The sequence below is a fragment of the Tursiops truncatus genome, chromosome 19 (genome assembly GCF_011762595.2).
Source record: "Tursiops truncatus isolate mTurTru1 chromosome 19, mTurTru1.mat.Y, whole genome shotgun sequence".
Lineage (NCBI taxonomy): Eukaryota > Metazoa > Chordata > Mammalia > Artiodactyla > Delphinidae > Tursiops > Tursiops truncatus.
In genome coordinates this window covers 1,278,797-1,292,684 of record NC_047052.1, presented here as the reverse complement: position 1 = coordinate 1,292,684, position 13,888 = coordinate 1,278,797, and the positions used below count along the sequence as shown (strand labels likewise).

Sequence of the window (13,888 nt, the reverse complement as noted above, 5' to 3'; positions counted from 1 at the left end):
GTCACCCACCACGGGGCCACTGCAGGTCTGGGAGCCACGTGCCACTTGGGGCTTTGCTGCTCAGGGCCCGGCTGGTGCCTCGCATGGCTTGCTTGGGGGTGGCCAGGGGTCTTCTCAGATCTCAGGCCCCAACAGTATTTTCTCTCTTTTTCCTTCCTTTTCCTCTCCAACCCCAATCCGCCCCCCCACTAAGCCCTTTCTCAGTCTGGCAGCAACTCTTTTCCCCTCTCATCTCTCACGGTGCCGACGGAGCCAAGACCCCTCCCCTAAAAGTACAGGTTACGTGCCCGCCGCTTCTGCTCCCAGCCTGCCACGCAGCCCCCCGGTCCCCGACCCACTCTGTCCTTTCCTTGCAGGCTCCACTCAGGACCATGAGAGCAGGCCCCTCCAGGGCCCCTCGAAGGGCGAGGATGTCCGCCCAGCCCGCTTTCCGCGGCCCGCCTCAGACCACAGCATCCTCCTAGCACCCAGGACGGAGGGGCCATGCCTGGGGAGCAGCCCCTCGGAGCGCCACCCCCAACCATGACCGGAGACCTGCAGCCCTGCCCAGCGGCCAGTGGCACGGGGGGGGGCCCCCTGCAACCTCCCAGTGAGGTCAGTGCCCCAGCCAACAGGACCGCCAAGACCACGGGCAGCGGGGCCCAAGCCATGGACAGCCCTGAGGCCCAGGTGCGGCAGGCTGGGAAGGCGGGGCCCAAGGCCCCACTCCCCAGAGCCCAGTCCCTGAGCAGCGCCCCTGGGAAGGGAAGCAGCCCCCAGGCCCCAGCAGGGAGGAACCTGGTGCAGGCTCGCACACGGCGGGCGAGCAGGCTGGACAGCGGCCCCCAGCAGCTCTACGGTCTGAGCGTCGCCAGCTCCAGGCCCAAACCCGCCCTGGACGAGAAGACCCCTGAGGGCCCGCAGCAAGAGGCCCCCCGGCCCCCAGAGGCCGAGGCCCCCCGGGGCCAAGGAACCAGAGCCCGTCTCAGGCCCGGCCCCGCCAGGGCTGAGGCCTCGCCTGGCCCGGAAGAGCTCAGCTTCCAAAAGTGCTTCCAGGAGACCCCCTCCAGCTTTACCTCCACCAACTATACCTCACCGAGCGCCACCCCTGGGCCCCCGCCCCTCAGGGCCCCCCAGAGCAGCGGCGCCAGCCCCTGCCGGCCGGCCTCCTACGTGGAATTCCAGGCCAGCAGGGCCGACGCCTGGCCTCCCACGGCTGAGAACAGCTTCCCAGGTGCTAGTTTCGGGGTGCCGCCCGCTGAGCCGGAGCCCTTTCCCGAAGGCGGCAGCCCCGGGGTGGTTGCCTTCCAGTACCCCTTCCCAGAGCTGCACGGAGCCGGCCCGAAAGCCTTCCCCGAGGACGCGGCCGGGCCCGAGTTCGCCGAGAGGACGCTGGTGTTCGCCTTCCACCAGCCTCGGGGAACGTGGCCCGAGGAGCCGGTGGGCACGGGCCCAGCCTACCCCCTGCCCGCCCGCTCGGGCCCCCCAGCCCCGCCCTGCTACTCCGGCCGGCCAGGCGGCCTCAACGCCCCCAGCGACCTTGGTGGTGCGCTCCCTCCCCCTGGCGCTGCTCGCCCGGCCCCCAGCCCCTTCTCAGAGAGCACGGCCACCTTCCGGGACAGTTTGCACGAGAGCATGACCAAAGTGCTCCCTGAGAGACCGCCTTCGGCCCACGATGGGCTGGGGAGCCCCAGGGGGCCCCCAAACTCGCTGGCCCAGAGGCAGTTTCCCGGGCAGGCGTATGGAAGCCCCGGAGCCGGCGGGGTGGGCGCCAGCCCAGGGCCTCGGGACACGGAGCTGACTGCCTCCGGGCCCCCCGCCGCCAGACTGCCCCCGCTCTGGGACCCCGCCCCAGCCCCTTACCCCACGCCTCCCCTGGCCACTACCAGGAGCGCGTTCTTCGAAGCCCAGCCTGGCCCAGGCCAGCAGCTCAGCCTCCCCCAGAGCCCCCCGCTGCCCTGGCCCCAGGTGCTCCCGGCCGCCGGCCCCGGCCCCCACCAGATGGAGATGCTGAACCAGCTGCCTTTCCCCCCGGAAGTCCCCGAGTGGCAGGGGGGCAGCCAGGGAGCCCTGGCTGCTGCCGCAGGGAAGACGCCCGGGCCGGGCGAGAAACTGGCGGTCCTGAGAAACAGCCCGGGCCAGCACAGCAGTGGCTCCCCTGGGCTGTTCGCCTACAACGGGCTGAAGGACCCTGGAGCCCAGCTGCCCTTCTTCGGGGCGGCCCAGCCCCAGGCCTCCCCCCGGGGCCCCCCCGGCCCGCCCCTGCCCAGGGTGGTGGGAGCCTCCCCCAGCGAGTCCCCCCTGCCCTCGCCGGCCACCCACACGGCCAGCAGCACCTGTTCGTCGCTGTCCCCTCTGTCCAGCAGCCCAGCCAACCCCAGCTCGGATGAGGGCCAGCTCCCCGCGCCGCTCGGGCCGTCCGCCTTCTTCCACCCACCCACGCACCCCCAGGACACCGGCAGCCCCTTCCCGTCCCCCGAGCCCTCGCACGCCCTCCCCATCCACTACCAGCCGGAGCCAGTCAAGGCCTTCCCTTTCCCCACAGAGGGGCTGGAGGAGCCCCCGTTCCCTAGCTCGGGGCTCGAGGTGGGCAGCGTGGGCCTGGAGGGCTTCCCCCAGGAGCCGCCCCCCTACTCTGCCCACCACTTCCCCCTCAGCAGCGCCAGCCTGGACCAGCTGGACGTGCTGCTCACCTGTCGGCAGTGTGACCGGAACTACAGCAGCCTAGCCGCCTTCCTGGGGCACCGGCAGTTCTGCAGCCTGCTGCCGGCCAGGGCCAAGGATGGCCACCAGCAGCCCCCCGGGTTCCCCACACCCCCCGTCACCCCCTCTGCACTGGCTGCCCCCAGAGCACCGGCCAGCGGGACCCCGAGCCCACTCAGCCACACCAGGACAGCGCCCTTCCTGCTGGGTGGGGACGTCCGGCCCGATGGCAGAGATGACCCCCTGAGGATGAGCTTCCTGCCCAGCCCGGCCGCCGCCCCCTTCCCACTGCCTGCGGGGGACCTGGACCTGGACGACGCCGCCAAGCTGGACAGCCTCATCACGGAGGCGCTCAACGGCCTGGAGTACCAGTCAGACAACCCTGAGATCGACAGCAGCTTCATCGACGTCTTCACTGACGAGGAACCTTCCGGCCCCCGGGGCCCCGCCACCGGGCAGCCCCCCAAGACCAGGCTGGGGGCAACGCCAGAGAACAAAGCCCAGCTCCCGCTCCCGGTGGTGGCTGACCCGCTGGAGCCCCAGCCGACCCGGCCTGGCGACACGGGCTCCCCGGCCGGCCCCAGGCCCAAAACCCGCTCCCTGGGCCCAGTGCCCTCAGAGGCAGACGGGGCCGGCCTGGCCGGCCAGCAGAGAAGAGGAAAGCGGTTTAAGTGGTTCCGGAAAGAGCTGGACACGGTCAGCACCGCCAAGAGGCCGGGCAGGGGCTCCAGGGCCAGCCGCCTGAGGCCGAGGAGGAAGGGCCGGGCTGAGCCGGCCCTGTCCCGCCCGCGGGACCTCAGAACCCAGGCCCCCAAGAGCCACGCGGACCCGGGGGGACGGGCCCTCCTGGTGGAGACCCGGAGCTCCAGGCGCCTCCGACTGTCCCCCGGCCAGGATTGCAGGCGGAGGCGGCCGCGGGGCGGCACCTGGAGCAAGGAGCTCATCCACAAGATCGTGCAGCAGAAGAACCGGGCGGGCAAGCACGGCCCAGCCCCGGGCACCGTGGACGGCGGGCCCCCCGACTGCGATGGCGCCTCTGAGTCTGAGGAGGAGGTTGGCCCGCGGCTGCGAGGCTCACGCCCCAGAGGCCGGCCCCGCCCCAGCGGCCGGCAGTGGCGCCGGGGCGAGAAGAGGAAGGAAGTGGACGTGGCCCCGGGTCCCAGAGAGGACGGGCAGCAGCAGAAGCCCAGGAAGGCCGTGAGGCAGGAGGCCGTGAGGCCTGGGGGCTCCCCGGGCCCAGAGGAGCCGGGCAGGCCGTGGCCGGGTCCCGTCAAGAGTCCCGAGGTCCAGGGCCCGTCGCACGGCTCAGAGGCTGGAGTGGGCCCTGAGGAGAGAGGCCCCCAGCGCCTCCTGCAGGGTCTCACGGCCACCGAGACCCCAGAGGAGAGCCACCCCTCTCTGGACTTGCCCCGAGACACCGCGAGCCCTGAAATCGCTGAAGACCTTCCCCCTGAGGCCACAGAACTTCACAGAGAGGCTCTGAGCTCCTCTCCAGCCACCCGTGGGGGAGGAGACCCCTGCCCCCCAACCCCAGAGCGACCACAGCTCCGCAAGGAGGACGCAGTGCCGCCCCGCGCGAGCTCGCCCGCGCTGGGTGCCCCCCGGTGCTCGGAGCCCCCTGCCTCCCCGCCAGGAGAGTCACTGGTGCCCGTCGCTAACGCAGCCGACACGGCCCACCCCGAGCCCAGGACCCTCGTTTTGAAGACCCCTGGTCTTGGAGGTTCCGTGGGGCTTCCAGCCGCCAAAAAGGGGCCTCAGCCCTACAGCAGCCCTCCCAGCGGATTGTTCCTCAGACCCAAAGACCTGGCTGGCTGTTTCCACAAAGACCTGGGCTCTCAGTCCTCAGCCCCAGACAGCCCACCGGCCATCAGGGCAGGCCTCTGCCAGGGTGGCGAGGACGCCAGTTCCCAAGACCCCAGGCCGCCCAGGAGCCCACCCTACACAGTCGTCACGGGCCCAGGCAAAGCTGAACCGCCGCCGGCCTTGGAGCGCGCGGCCCTTTTCTCGGGGCTGCCCGGGCACGGCTTCGAGCCGCCAGCCTACGGCAGCCTCTCTAGGAACGGGGACACCCAGGTGCCACGTGCGTGTGCTGCCCCTCCCCCGAGGAAACCTCAGCTAGACCCGCCGTACCCCTCGTTTCTGCCCAAGATGGGCTGGTCCCTGCTGGAGGAAGTGTCCCCTGTGCCGCCTGGCCATCTGCGCCCTTCTCCCAGCCTCTCAGGGGAAAAGGCATTCAGTCAGAGGTGTCCCAGTGAAGGGACTGTGGCCACCAGCCTCCCCACTTTGCCCGGCAAGGTTATCAAATGTAGCACCACTTGTAGCGGTGACCTGTCAGAGGAGGAGCTCGAGATCAAAAGGCTGGTCACCGAACTGGAGAGTCAGCTGCAAAGCAAAGGCGCACAGGACGGCCCGGGAGAGCCGTGCGGAGCCAGCGTCACCAGTCCTGGGGAACTGAGTCCACTCCCGGAGGGGGCAGAAACAGCTGTGGCCACCACGGGGGGCACTCCAGGGGGCCCCCAGGAGGAGTGGCCCTCGTTCCACCCTGGAGAAGCAGCCCTGGCCCCCAGCGCCCACAAGGACGTGGTTCCTGGGGGTCCTTTCAGGCCCACTGGGGCCAGCCTCAGTTTCCGGCCAGTGCAGAAAGCCGGGGTCTCCAAGACGGGGCTCCCCGGGGCCCACCCGGAAGTCTGTTTACCAGAGCCCCCATGGGACATGGGGAGTTTAGCGAAGTGCAGCCCAAGCCCTGAGCCTTCACTTCCCAGGGGTAACAGGGCCTCCAGAACACAGCACAGCCAAGACCTCCCCCTGCTCTTTCTCTGCCCACGGAGAGGGGGGCGTTCCCCGGGCTCCCACAGGGCACCTGGGCCCTGCCGAGACCCCTCAGAGCTGGAAGCGTTCGGCGGCCCTGTTGCTCCTCTTGCACCTGGTTTGGCATTTCGGGGGGCCGAGCTTCTGCCCCTGGGTGCCACCCCACATTCTGGGGCCAGTCACAACAGTGCCCCCAAGGGACACTCTGTGAGCAGCACAGGTGGGCCAGGAGGAGCAAGGCTCCTGTCCCCTGTAGCAGGGGGCCCTGGCCCTGAGGGTAATGAGGGGTTTGTACCAGCGGGGGCCTCCCCAAGTCGTGCCTCTGTGCCCGACCCCAGCCCTGGCAGGAGGCCCCAGGATCCAGCCTCGAGCCCCCTTCATCAACTCCAGCTCCTGGTGGCCAGAGCGGCCGAGAGAGAAGATGACACCCGGGGCTCACAGGGGCCCCCGCCTGATGACACCCGGAGCCCTCAGCACAGCGACCCCTCAGATCCGGGAGAGGAGAGTGTGGAAGGTGGGAAGATGGCCTGCAGCCCCGCCCAAGGCTTCCCGGGGGGCGTCCCTGCTGTGGCCGGACGCCAGCTGGGGCCAGAGGGAGGTGGACATCCAGGCTCACACGGCCAGGCCGAGAAGCCCGAGGGCCAAGCTGGAGCCAGCCAACCGCAGCCAGATGACCGGGGGAGGCCGGGGCGGCCGGCCCAGCCAGCCGGGCAGCTCCAGCGAAGCGGGGCGGCCGTGGGCCTTCGGGATGGGGCACGGGCCACCCCAGGCCCCGCCTACTCTGAGGCGGAGTCTTCAGTCCCAGCCTTGGCAGCAGCCAACACAGGAGATGGGCCCGAGGACCAGACTCCAGAGGCAGTAGCTGGCCCAGGCCTTCAGAAGCATCTGCTGTTCACTGGCGGGAGCCCAGTGCCCCCCACCAGGGACCCGGCCAGCCACACCCCCTCGCCCACCTCTGCAGCCACCCCTGATCCCTGCGGCCCCACGGAAGGCCCAGCTCGCCACCCTCTCCGGGGGGACTGTGGCCCCCGGGAAGACCCTCCTGAGGAGCCCAGCTTCGTCGGTGCCTTCACTCCCGCCCGTGGAGGGGACTGCCCTGGAGGTCGTGTGGCAAGGACCCTAGAGGGTTCCAGAAAGGAGAGACCCAGGGAAGCTCCTGCCTGTGCCACCCCTCCCCCCCCAGCGAGGGCCACCTCCCCGAGAGTGACCATCACGGCCGCTGCCCTGTCCGGCATCCCTACCACTGGTGGCCTGGGGGCAGTCAGAGGCCCCAGGGCCGAGTGGCCAGACCCCAGGGGAGCCCTGTCCAGCACCCACCCCGATGGGGTGCCCAAGGGCCCCTCCTCAGAACCCCCAGGCAACAGGGAAAGCCACGGTGTCACCGCTGTGCCCACTGACCCTTCCACACAGGGGGCCGTGGGGCCAGATCCCCACGCCTGCCAGGAAGGTGAGGCAGAGGCCAGCCTCCAGGAACAGGAGGGCCTAGAGATGCCCGGGGCTGGGCGCCCTGCCGTTACAGACGCCTCCGAAGCCGGCACCAGGGCTCTGAGGGTCACCTGCCCTTCCACAGAGCCCCACCCAGGCAGAACCACAACTCCGAGCGGCACAGCCAGCGACTCCAGGCCACGCTCCCCCCAAAGCCTCGGGGACACCCTCCACCAGAGACCCCAGGGGGATCCCCTCAGTCCCCAGGACCCCAGACAGAAGCCTCGTGGCTTTAAAAAGAAGCCAGTGTTCACTGAGAACGGCCACTGGAGGGGCGGAGCCCCCAGCGGGCAGCCCGTGACCTGTGAGGTCTGCTCGGCCTCCTTCCGCTCTGGGCCGGGCCTGAGCCGCCACAGAGCCAGGAAGCATGGGCTGCACAGGGCTACTGCCTCCCAGCCGAGCCCAGCGGCCCCACCTGCTCCCCGGACGTGCCACCCACCGGGAAGGAAGAGCCGCGGGGCGCCGGGGAAGGAGCGACCGAGGCGCCTGGCGGGAGACCCCCACCAGGCCGGGAGGCTAAGCCCTGCTCGCGGCTCTGTGGCCCCTGAGGGTGCCCTGGGTCCCGGGATGTCCAGGGGACTTAGGCGGGGGCTCAGCCTTCCGGGAGCACCGGGCTGTCCCCCTCGCTGGGAACCACATCCCCCAGACACGGTCAAGCAAGGGGTGGACGTGAGGCCTGCAGAGCCCAGGAGACAGGACCAGCTGGAGAGGGATGAGTCCCGTTCCAAACAGACAAAGAGAGGCGGGGGCCAGAGGCGGGGCAGGCCGCCCGCAGACTTCCCCAGCGAGTCAGAGGGGAAAGCCAGCAAGAGGGCGAGAAAGCCAAGAGCGAGAAGGTTCCGGGAGGAGAGCGGTCTCCAGGGCCCCGCAGATGTGATTTCAGGGAGAAGAGGCTGGAACCCATCGGCTGCCATTGCCAGCCGCCCAGCTCTCCCGAGCCGCCGCCTCTCACCAGAGGCAGAGCAGGAGACCGAGGCCCCGCAGCCGCCCCTCGTCGCCACGGACCTGGAGCAGACGCCTGCACGGAAGCCTCCCGGGGATCGGGTGGCCTGTCCAGGGATGGTGGAGGGGGCACCTCCTGGGCCAGAAGGGCCAGCGGGGCGGAAAGCAGCCTCGGCAAGGGGGTGCGGGGGGCCCCGAGAGACCAGGATGTCTGGCATCTGCAGAGAGCCGTCGAGGGCAGCTGGGGATAAACCTGCAGGGGACAGCAGAGTGGCCGAGAGCAGAGCAGGGCAAGGTGTCCGGGAGGGGCACGAGGCCCCCTGGGACCCCCAGGGCCCTCCCGAGACTCGTGGTGCTGAAGCAGGCGGCACCGTCAGCAGTTGCCTGCGGGACCCCCTGCACAGTCCAGGAGAGGGGGTCCGGGGGCAGGAGAGCACCGCCCCTGAAGCCCCCAGCCCGAATCTCGGAGACCCCCTGAGCTTGTTTGATGATGAGGCCTCCTTTTCCCAGCTCTTCCCCCTGGGGGACCGCTTGGTTCGGAAGAAGAACCCCCGTGTCTATGGGAAGCGCTGTAAAAAGTCGAAGCCACCTCCCCAGCCCGCGCCCAGCAGCCGGGCAGGGGGCAGTGCCACTCTGTCCTCCTTCCGCCTGCCCACAGACCTCAGTGACTCTGGCTCGCTCTGCCTGTCCCACGAGGACCCGTGGGGTGACGAGGCTGCGGGTCTGCCGGAGTCCTTCCTCCTGGAGGGCTTCCTCAGCAGCAAGGTGCCTGGCATTGACCCCTGGGCCATGGGCCCCAGCCTGTGGGCCCTGGAGCCCCACGCGGAGGCGGACCCCTGCTGCGCCGAGGACCACCCGTCAGAAAGCATCCCTGAGCTGCACATGGTCCCGGCAGCTTGGCGAGGCCTGGAGCTGCAGGCCCCCGCCGACGGGGCCACCTCTTCTCCGGGAAGCACGAGCCCCGAGCCCCCCAACCTAGAGCGAGAGCACCACGAGTGTGGCGTCCCCGGGAGCGCCGCGGATCTGCAGGTGCAGGACCTGTGCTTCCTAGGACCCTGCGAAGACCCCGCGGGTCTCCCCGGCACCAGCTTCTTGGACTTCAAGGCCACGGCCAGTTCCCAGGGCCCACTAAGCAGGACAGAGGGGGCGGCCGGGGCAAGAAGGGCCCCAGGCGGAGGCCGGCCCACCAAGGCCAGGAGGGCGTCCTACAAGTGCCGGGTGTGCTTTCAGCGCTTCCACGGCCTGGGAGAGCTGGACCTCCACAAGCTGGCCCACAGCCCCTCGCCGCCCCCCACCTGTTACATGTGCGTGGAGCGCAGGTTCGGCTCCCGCGAGCTGCTGAGGGAGCACCTACAGGAGAAGCACGTGCAGAGCAAGGCCGGGCTGTGGGCCTGCGGCATGTGCCGGCGGGAGGTCGCCGGCGTCTGGATGTACAACGAGCACCTGCGAGAGCACGCTGTGCGCTTCGCCCGCAAGGGGCAGGCGCGGAGGTCCCTGGGGAACCTGCCCGGATGTTGGGAGGGGGACGGCGTGGCCACGCGCTTCCTGAGCGGCATCGTGGGACAGGTCTCCAAACCCCACCGGGGCAAGCGCTCCATCGGCGGCAAGGCAGGCGGGGGCCCCGCGGAGGCGGCAGGGGCGGATGTGGGAGCTGGGAAGGAATTCCCGGGGGAGAGACGAAGACCCAAGGCCCGCGCCAACGGCTCAGACCCGGACAGCGCCTCGGCCCACGGCAGCCCGTCAGCCTGCGTGCACCCCGCCCCGCCCGGCGGCTTGTCCCTCGACGGCCGTTCGCACAGCGAGTCCCCGCCCCCAGCCGTCCCGGTGCACCAGGACTGCAAGGACCCCGCCCGCGACTGCCACCACTGCGGGAAGCGGTTCCCCAAGCCGTTCAAGCTGCAGCGCCACCTGGCGGTGCACAGCCCGCAGCGCGTCTACCTGTGCCCCCAGTGCCCGCGGGTGTACCCCGAGCACCAGGAGCTGCGCGTGCACCTGGGCGGCGAGCACGGGCTGAGCGGGGAGCTGGAGCTGCAGCACACCCCGCTGTACGCCTGCGAGCTTTGCGCCAACGTCACGCACATCAGCAAGAGGTCCTTCGTCTGCAGCTCCTGCAACTACACCTTCGCCAAAAAGGAACAGTTCGACCGGCACATGGACAAACACCGGAGGAGGGGGCAGCAGCCCTTCACCTTCCGCGGCGTGCGGAGGCCCGGCGCCCCCGGGCACAAGGCCTTGGCCCGAGAGGGCTCGCTTCCCAGCAAACGGCGCAGGGTGGCCACGTCCAGCAGCCCCCCCGGGTCCGGCGTGGACGGGCCTCTGTCCCGGGACAGCGGCCCCACCCTGAGCGAGCGGTCCCTCCCAGCCCTGCCCCAGCCCTGCCCGGAGGCAGCTCCCAGCACCACAGCAGGGCAGCCCGGGACCCCAGAGAGGCCCACAGACCCCGTGGGCCACCCGGTCGGTGGCGGCGATCTGCCCTCTGCCCTCCAGGAGCTCCTGCCCCCGTCTCTGTCTCCTTTCCCGGCGGCCTCGGCTGATGGCACAGATGGCCACGAGCCGGACCAGGCCCTGGAGAGCTCCGAGGACGAGGCTTCCCCAGGCAGCCCTGGGTGCTTCCTCCAGCAGGCTCTCCCCTTGGGGGGCTCTCTGCCCCAGCCGGGGGCCAGAGGCCAAGACGCAGAGGAAAAGAGGGCAGCTGGCCCGCTCTCAGGGAAACACAGGACCCCAAGCGCCCCTGGCAAATGTGCCCCTGACCATCACCCAGAGGCCCCCTCTCTGCTCTGGAAGGAGAAGCAGGTGTCCACGTGTCACGTGGCGCCTGCCGGGGGTGCAGGAGGCCCCTCCCTCAGAGGCAGTGCCAACAAGCCCGGGGGCTGCCAGAGCTCGTCCAGGGACAGGTCAGCCTCGTCCACCGCCAGCAAAGCACCCAAGTTCCCAGTACAACTGAAGAAGGCGGTGCCCAGCCCAGTGCCCACAGAGCTCCCCCATGGCACTGAGGACAGGCCAAAGCCCACCACCCTCAAAGTCAAGCCGGGCCCCGGCTCCCAGGGCGCTGGAGGCCCCCGGCAGGGCACCAAGGCAGCAGGCGGCAGCCAGCCCCAGCCGGCCAGCGGGCAGCTCCAAAGTGAGACAGCCACCACCCCAGCCAAGCCCAACGGCCCGGGCCAGGGCCCTGCCCCAGACAAGGCCCCCCCTCGAGCCCCAGCCAAGGGCTACCCCAAGGGACCAAGGGAAGCCAGTGACCAGGGGCCGCGAGGGAGCCTGGGCCCCAGGGAGGACGGGGACAGCAGTGAGAAGAAGAGGAAGGGCCGGGCGCCGGGGCCAACCAGGAATGAAGCCGTGGGGAGCCTAGGGAGAGGCCCCGCGGTCCCTGACAAACCCCCCCGGGCCCCGCGAAAGCAGGCGACTCCCAGCCGCGTGCTCCCTGCCAAGCCCAAGGCCAGTAGCCAGAACGGGACACCGCCCCAGCCCTCAGAGCCGCGGAAGGGGGAGCCCGGCCCCACCCAAGGGAGCAGCAGGCGCGGCAAGGAGGCGCTGGGCAAGGCCCTCCCCCAGGCCAGACCCCTGCATAGGCCCCCCAGGAGGGGCGGGGCTGTCCTCGGTGCTGAACCCCCCAACTCCCGGGCCTGCCGGACAGCCGAGTCCCAGAGCCACCTCCTCAGCCAACTTTTTGGGCAGAGACTAACCAGCTTCAAGATCCCGTTAAAAAAGGATGCTTCCGAGTAATTTATAGGAGCCAGCGCGTGCCGGGAGTGGGGCTGGGGACGGACTGGCAAACGGGGGACCTGGTCCATGCTGAGGAGCTCCAGCCCTCCGAGAGTTTACCGGGTGGCCACATCTTAACCCACCTGCCGTAGCGTGCAGATACTCAGACTTTGGTGTTAGACCTGCGACTCTGATGCCTTGAACAGGGCCTGGGGTGGACAGCAATCCCTTTCTAGCTGGAAGGTGAGGGCGATGGGCGGGCCAGCTGCAGCCTCTTTGAGACCATGCAGCTGTTTTCTCAGTACCAGGACGTTAAAGAGAAAGCCACTCACACCCACCCCAGCCCCGTGTGCCCCGCAGCCAGGCCCGGTACGCCAGGGAAGCCCTCACTCTAAAGGTTTGCACAGGGCGCCCCACCTGTGTCGTCTAGCAGGAAGTAAGTTGAGGCAGCTGCCGGTCGTGTGGCGGCAGCCTCTGTCTTAGTGTCGTTGCTGCTGTTGCTGGAATTCCAAAGCGACCCTAGAAATCAGATGGGGGCAGAAGAGCCATCCGTGAGCTGCCCGGCGCCCCCCGCACCACCACCACCCCCGAGCACAACAGGCCTTCTCTGACCACAGGGTCGTGCCGGCCACTGTCCGTGCCACTGACGGAAGCGCCGGTCTCCAGTGCACCTTGACCCCTGGTCCTCCCTCCCCACCCGCGCTACCCCCAGCCCGGCCTCCGCAGTTGCCCTCTCTAGAGCCTTCCTTCTACGTGGACCTCTCTGCTGCAAGTATCAGCAATTTTACTCTGAAGATCCTGGTGCTATTTTCATGTTGTAATGTGAATACAGGCTTCCTTGATTTGTTTTCCCTGGGGGGTGGGGTCGGGCCAGGAGGCGCGACGTGCCACCCGGGCGGCCCGAGGCCCCAGTGGCCTGAGAAGCCCTTCGCTGGCTCCCGGCCGTCGGTGGGAGGCTCCAGCCCACGGGCAGCTCCCGCGCTGGCACGACCCAGGGGCTGGCTCGCGTGTCCTTGCTACAGAATCGTGTCTCCGCGGAGGCAGGAGGCAGGGAGAGGTTTCCTCCTGTTCTTAGGTGTCTCTGAGGTTTGCGGTTTGTTTTGTTCTGTTTCTTCATTTTAGCCTTGGGTGCAACGTGTCTGTGAAAAGTTTTAATTTTGATATTTCGAAGGAAACCAAATCAGGCCCGTCCTGCCTTTGTAGAAGGTGCGCGTGCCACTCAGAGTGCCTCTGTAGTGCTGATGAATAAACCCGGGGGCTCTGAGGTTGTAACATCTTAGCGCATCCATGCTGTCAAATATATGTCCACTGTTTTCACGGGGCACCTCCTCTGTGGCCTCTGTCCTCCCGCCGGCCCCACCCTGCCTGCCTCCCCAAGCCGCCGCTTCGTCCGTCCTGTCCCAGGGCCACCTGGCCCTGCAGAGCTGCCCCAGCCATAGGGTGGTCCCACCAGCCCCCAGACTTGTTGACACGGTGCAGACGGTGCCTTAGTGCTGGGCGGGACCCTCTCAGGAAGGCACTGGCACAGCTGGGTTAGGGGACCCAGAGGGCAGCAAAGGCAGCAGGAGGGATCACACTCCCACCGCAGGCTCAGACCCCTGGGGCCCACGTGTCCTGAAGACCCCCGTGTCCGGGACAAGCACCCGGATGGCAGGCAGGGCCCGTCCAGAGTCGGGCACCAGCCCTGATCCCATCCTGCCCCTGACAGCTGCCTGGACACGGGGGTCTCTCAGAGCAGGCCTCAAACAACACATGTCGGGCCGGGGGTGGGGGGGCCTCGCCAAGCCCTTCCACAGGGAGGGATCCTGCACGTGACCCGAGACTGCCGAGCCCACGCCCCCCCCACCCCCCACGCCCTACGCACTCCCCCTTGTCCTGCCAGGCCCCGGCCCTGCCATTCCCTCCGCCAGGGACGCCCTGCCCTGTCCTCTCTCTCGGTCTCAGCCGCTCCCACCAAGTCCCCCGCCCAGGTGGGCTGCCTCCATTTCCACCCCTACCGTGGGCCGGGAACTAGCCAGCGGCTTACCAAGTGGTGCAGGCTGGGAGTTGCGCTTTCCGTGGGTGGAGCTGGAGCTGCGTCGGGGAGAGGCTATCTGGGGACTTGGTGGTGGATGCCCGTGGGCCGGCTGGGTCCACGGCACTGAGTGCCCCCCGCCATCGGCTCACCACGCCTCGGGCGGCCTGGGGCCGGCGTCTGCATCCCCAGAAACATGACAGGGCGTCCAGGCCCTGCCCCAGACTGTGAATCCGGGGCTGGGGCGAGCCGGGT

The 13,888-nt window shown here is 69.3% G+C and overlaps 1 protein-coding gene across 2 annotated transcripts in view; it reads left to right on the top strand.

Moving 5' to 3' along the window:
* ZNF469 (zinc finger protein 469) overlaps positions 1 to 12,940 on the top strand; it is a 50,585-nt gene extending 37,645 nt beyond the window's left edge. For both annotated transcript variants that reach the window (XM_033844774.2, XM_033844772.2), the window contains one exon: positions 357 to 12,940. In XM_033844774.2, coding sequence (XP_033700665.1) covers positions 484 to 11,640 — 11,157 coding nt within the window. In that variant the 5' untranslated portion in view covers positions 357 to 483 and the 3' untranslated portion in view covers positions 11,641 to 12,940. The remainder of the gene's footprint in view (positions 1 to 356) is intronic.
* Positions 12,941 to 13,888: the final 948 nt, after the last annotated feature.